The following is a 6084-nucleotide window of genomic DNA, read 5'->3' as shown; positions in this document are numbered from 1 at the left end:
CGGGGGAAAATGAACCGTTAGCTATCTGAATTAGCAACTGTGCTAAAGGTAACAAAAATTTAGAGAATGTTAATCAAAACAAAATACCGTTAGCAGGCACTAGCTAGATAGCTATGGTTAGCTAACTAGCTAGCCAAACAAGCGCACTCGACTCCTAAACAACCTCTTCAGCCAACAACCTACCTACAATCAGGATACGACGGCTAGATCGCTAACTAGCTATAAAAAGTCGCTGATTAATGATAAACTAGCGCTATAACAGCAAGCAAGCTAGCATTGGCCTGACAGCAACCAGGCTAGAAATATAACCTACTTCGTGCAATTACCCTGGCTAGCATTAGCTTGAACGCTAACTTTCGTCAGTAGCGGCACTGCAAGACCATTTTAATCTTCCAATGCTTCAATTAGGAAACAATAAAACAGGCCTACCGGGGGTTTTGCTTTCGGATTAAAACAAAAGCCTGCTTTAATAAAATGTAGATTGACTAAAAAGTCTCACCTTTTCTTTTTCTCTTTCTCTCTTTTGGGTTAGTAGCAAAACAAACCCTCTCCGAGTTACCCAGGCGCTTTTCGACCTCTTCGGTGCTACGTTATACTTCAAAGATTAGCTACCTATTTTACCAAATGCTGAACACTTTACTTCTTCATTGTCAAATACCAATCTGACTACAGTTAGTTGGTTGGTTTCGTGGAACAAGCTCCGTTCTCTTTGGCATCTCAATCCTCGACTTCCATAGCTGGTAATATTCGTGTGTACCTTTAATGGCGGCGCCAGGGAGATACGGGAAGCCAAAATAAACCTTTAGTAGAAGGGTTACCAAGGCGTGAAACGTCATTAGTCATGTGACCAAACATAGTGATGTTATTGGATGAATTAGACACATGCGTTTGAGGGGATATGAATCCTGGTCTTAGAAAGATATTTGGTATGACAAACACTGGGATTTTTCACGAAAAACTGATATTAGATAAGACTGCACATTGGAACTAATTTTCTTCCATTTATTTATAAACATTACAGACATTATAGCATAAACCCTTTTTACTGCTTGTGATCTGTGCTACTCTGACATTAATTCGTTCAACCCTGAATCTAGGAAAGAAAATCCTTTTGTAGATTTGAAATTTTACAAGAAGATTTTTCAACGGGTTTTCCTTTTTTTGCCTTAGGGGACGCTTGTCCCAACCAGACGTGACCACAGCCTGTTCTAAAATCTCAGTCCACATATCCCTGTAGCTGAGCTCAATTTGCATATTCACCAAAAATCAAAGTTTTCATGACTCCCTATATTAACTACAACTCACAAAACGGCAAACTGAATGTGAACTAGACGAACTGGACACGGTTCAAATCGTGCACAAGTTCACGATACACATATCCTCAGCATTGACGAGTACTCTTATACAGTAATGAAAGGTGTCGGCGATGAACCTTTAAAGAGTGATTATTACAGTTTGTAATGGATATTTTGTGTCTGTGTTTATGCCTACAAAGTGTGATTAAAAATAAATATATTTTTTTCAGACAAATGAAAAAGATAGTTACAAGTTGTCAACCTCCTTTACCTTATTATTTATTTTTTTAGAACCTTAATCAAAAGTTGGCGTCACGCCTAGGCACCCTCGTGTATTGTACGTCATTGAAAATGGCAGCCTACTTGAGCCGATTGCACCATATTTCACTTCACGTTTCCAACGTGAATAAACTATCTTACGACCTTGTTTCAAAATTTCAGTTTAATCTCTTCGCTGTGAGAATAACCGACAAAGCAAAGCAGCTCGCTTTCCGCAAAGGATCCGCTATATTCCTCGTTAACGAGCGATCAAATGAGCCTAAGCAGAAACTGAACGAACAGTTCTGTCCTAACATCTCTCCTTCAAATCAAGAAACCTGGAATCATATGAAACTTAGAGAATCGCGATCTGCTGACCACGATGTTAATAAATGTTTCTACGACGTGCAGGCTCCCTATTCGGTGGATAGCGCCTGTAATGTATGTTTCGAAGTTGATGATGTTGAGAGGTCATTTTCCTCTCTGCGCGATCAAGGCTGTGATATCCTGGTGCCTCCAACACAAGTACAGGACGACTGGGGGCACGTCACCTACTCCGTCGTAAAGTCCATCGTAGGAAATGTTTTCCACACGCTCATCGACAGGACTAAATATGAGGGTAACTTCTTACCCGGGTTTAACGAGTATGTAACTGTAAGCGATGAAGACGTACAAAATGCGAAGGACGAACAGTGTCCGGTGACGCATTTTGACCACATCACGTTTGCGTGCCCGAGACGCAGTGCGAACGAAGTCATGCGCTGGTATGAGAATAACTTCAGCTTCAAGAGGTTCTTCATTGGCAGGTAAGTGGGTGTGTCCCCACATATTCTGGCCAAATGCTAAATACACTGATATGTCCGCTCATTGCTCTGGGCTGACTTGCGCTACAAATGAAGATGATTTGCCGAGAACCGTTTTTGTCTCCCGGAACAGTAACGAGGACGTGGAGGAAGGATTCGTGATGAACCAGGATGGCATCGGTCTGCGTTTGACTGCTATGGAGTACTGGAAATGCAGCGAGACTGGAATCAAGCTCGCTTTCAAAGACAAAAATGAGCCACATTGCAAATTCGTCATCGCAGAATCGCTACCCGAGCAGGGTATAATATTATCGTTGAGAGAGCGTTTAGAATGCTACTCGCTTTAACGTTTTAACATGATTCTGGTGCTGAGATGCCTATAAGAAACTATGTGGTATAGGATCAGTTTACAGTAACGCTATCACTGACGGTCAGTACAGAGAATAAGTGCAAAATCCTGTTTTTTAAAGTATGCACTGCACTTTTTTTTTGTTGGGTGTGTTGTGATCCTGGTTTATTTGCTTGTCTGTGGATCAGGCAGAAACCAGGTGGATACGTTTCTAGAGCAGCACAGGGGTCCTGGGATCCAGCATGTTGCCCTGTTCACGGAGAACATTGTGTCTACGGCACACGTCATGGCAGAAGCTGGAGTCCAGTTCTTCTCGCCACCTCCAGCCTACTATACTGAGGTATGCTCCCAAATTCATACAAACAAGCCATGGGTCATATCCAATACCCAGTCCAAAATCTGCAATTTCTTCCAAATGTTTTTGTTTCTGAATGTTTGTTTTATTTGACTGTTTTTTTTTTTTAAATGATTATTATTTTATAAATTAAACCTATCTTTGTGTTGTTGATGGCCAGGTTGGGGCATCACAATTGCTGGCTTACTTCTCTCACCAGCAGGCACTATGCTGCCTAACTCATTTAGAATTTTGCTTACAACAAATCATACTAAATCATAGGTTTTGGTACTGTGAGCCTTATAGTGGAGATGCAGTTTTTTATGTTAAAAAAGTACTTTATATTAATAAAAAAATCTTTGTTAAAAAATACCAAAACTTAAATGAGCTTGTGTTCTTCATAAAATCAGTGTGTAATGTTTCAGTAATCTATATAGTAATATGTTAAGTGTAATCTTTGTCAGGTTGGGAAGCAGCAGGAGATCGAGGAGGCGGGGCATGACCCAAAAAAGCTAAAGCGGCATGGCATCCTATTGGATACAGACTTGTACATGCGCAACAAGTACAGGAGCATGCCTAGTGAGAGGTTGGCATCTAAACAGATTGTATGAAATGTTCAGAACTTCTTACATTATGTATTTGATCCAAGCTTGTTCAGACATCACTTCCTGACAGTATTGACCCAAAGCATTCACCACTGCCTGTTTGGTCTGACAGCACTTTCAAATCGTTCTATTTTTTATAGAGGTTTTGTTATCATGATGCTGATGCATGCTTTGTTGGGAAGTGTGGAAATTTCTTCACCCTGTTGTCCTGCGGTTGAATGTGAAATCACAAGGTCCAAATAGAATTTGTTATTAAGCATCATGACTTCTGGTCTTTGACAGGGTTGCCAGCAGGTACCTGCTCCAGCTGTTTACAAAACCTATTTTCTCTGAGGACACCTTCTTCCTGGAGCTGATCGAGCGGAGAGGGGCCAGTGGGTTTGGTGAGGGAAATATCCGTGCCTTGTGGAGATCTGTTCAGTTGTATATGGATTGTGATAGGCATGAACAACATTGAGTGGACTCAGAGATTCAAAACAAGCAAACAACCAGTCAATAGTCACTGCCAGTCAGATCACTGATTGGCTATTGGGATTGTCAGATATGCAACATGAATTTATACTTGCAGAATTTCCTGCTGTAAAAACACTGGCACTTAAGATGAACATTAAACATCATTTTATGGGATTCTGTTGAACTGCAATGTGTCTTTGTTTCTTGTCTTCTACTGTAATTGGAGTTGGAGTATATTAGGGTAAATGCAAAATACAGTTTAATATATGCTTGATGTAACTGTCAAATGCTGAGGTTTGGAAAACATACCTTATGTGACATTTATTTTTTGCTGACCTTTCTAACTCTGAAATGAGGGGCCTGTTAATTAGCGTAATTGTTATGAAGGGTTTGTTCATTAGCTGATGACAACTTGGGTGTGAGCAGGAAATAACTAAAATGTGCAGAGCAAAGTGTTCATGACTGAACTATAGAAATTAGCACAAGTCTAACTTGAAACTTTTAATACAGGTTGTGTGATATTTTCACCCTTTTAGCGCCCCCTACTGCAGATTGTTTGCAGTAGGATGATATACTAAGGTGTAATAAATTCTCACTTCAAACAAGAGGACACACATAATTATGCAGTTCAATACCAATCACTGGTTTAGAATCTTATATTCATGTCCTTATGAATATATTAATCTTACTTTAAATGAATATTTTTATTTTTATATTACAAATGTCCTATTGTTGGATGCCAAATGACAGTGCTGATGTTTGAACTGTTGCCTTTCATGTCATAAGCATGATTATTCATGGTGAGAACCATCAGAACCCAGACTTGAAGAGGCTAGCCCAAAATAGAAGACTGGCCATTACTACTCATTTTAAATCTCCTTTGTTCAAACACCTCATCAAGCCATCAGAAAATCTAAGATGTTTTGCAGTCTGATTTTGGGATACCAGAATCAGAATGAATAGCATCAAACATGAATGGCATTCTGACCTAGGTAAAATGAAGGAATCTAGTGGTGTTGTTGGTTATCACATTAGGAATTGCTGGGTGTGAACAGTAGGTCACTCGTAATGGCCCTTTGAACTGATTACAAATGTCATAGCCTCGCTGACTGACCAATAACTTTGAGGAATAAAATAGATCCAGTAATAGTTTATAGGTAGTTTTAATTTAAAATTTTAAAGCTATTTGGCACATCCCAGATGAACATGCATTGTGCACAGAAAGATTGTGCATAAAATAATATGGGCAGGAATAGCGAAGTTGTAAAAGAGAGTTTCAAAATAAAAGTTTAAAAAATGGTGCTATTAAAGTTGGTTAAGGTTTCTGTAGATTGATAAGTGGATTAATAATATTGATAAATGGAAAATTTGAAAGTTTTGAAAAAGGATCTGTTCAATATTACATTTTTAATTTGCATAATCTGTGGTAAAATATGGATTAATATATTTATTAATTAATATATTAATGTCTGGATTTGCTGTGTATATGTATAACAGAAAATCTAGAAGCTGACATATAGAATTTGTAACTTTTTTTTTTTTTGGAAATTAAATAAGGTTCTTTTAAAAGTTTTAAAAGTTGAATATATAGGACGCAGTTGTTATATCTTGCCACTAGGTGGGGGGTAAACAATTAATTTCGTCTAATCAATTTCCTACTTCGCAAACAGCGTCTTTCATCTCAAACAAATGTGATCAACAGATGAATCCAATTTTTATGGAAACCTGTTAACTACAAATGGCAGTTCTTCCTGAGCTGCAAAGGAATCACTCAAGCTTCCATAAAGCACTGGAATTGCTATAACACACTATGAGTCCATACTAACCCTGTTTACATTCATAACCATTTACCATGTTGACAGCTCTATTATGATGATGTATTGTACAGGTAACTGGATGTCTTTGGGCCTTACCCAAAGTTTGACCTGGCCTGACTGCTAAGTATACTGATGCAAGTATGATATAAGCCTGGCTAACAAGGCTTGGG

General features: G+C 38.8%; 1 protein-coding gene across 1 annotated transcript; it reads left to right on the top strand.

The window, feature by feature from the left end:
- The first annotated feature begins 1646 nt into the window (after positions 1 to 1646).
- Positions 1647 to 4281, top strand: hpdl (4-hydroxyphenylpyruvate dioxygenase-like). The gene is made up of 5 exons (XM_027016791.2): positions 1647 to 2359; positions 2490 to 2656; positions 2894 to 3045; positions 3504 to 3625; positions 3927 to 4281. Exons 1-5 carry the CDS (start codon positions 1647 to 1649, stop codon positions 4099 to 4101), a joined length of 1329 nt encoding a protein of 442 aa, XP_026872592.2. The 3' UTR covers positions 4102 to 4281.
- The last annotated feature ends 1803 nt before the right edge of the window (positions 4282 to 6084 follow it).

This window comes from Electrophorus electricus, chromosome 14, assembly GCF_013358815.1.
Source record: "Electrophorus electricus isolate fEleEle1 chromosome 14, fEleEle1.pri, whole genome shotgun sequence".
In the NCBI taxonomy this organism is placed as follows: Eukaryota; Metazoa; Chordata; class Actinopteri; order Gymnotiformes; family Gymnotidae; genus Electrophorus; species Electrophorus electricus.
The sequence above is the reverse complement of the archived record's forward strand: the minus strand, read 5'-3'. Positions and strand labels throughout refer to the sequence as shown.

Coding starts and splice junctions, on each gene's coding strand:
- hpdl (XM_027016791.2), top strand. CDS start 1,647: ATGGCAGCCTACTTGAGCCGATTGCACCATATTTCACTTCACGTTTCC. Junction 3,046..3,503: donor CTCCAGCCTACTATACTGAG/GTATGCTCCCAA, acceptor AATCTTTGTCAG/GTTGGGAAGCAGCAGGAGAT. Junction 3,626..3,926: donor AGGAGCATGCCTAGTGAGAG/GTTGGCATCTAA, acceptor GGTCTTTGACAG/GGTTGCCAGCAGGTACCTGC.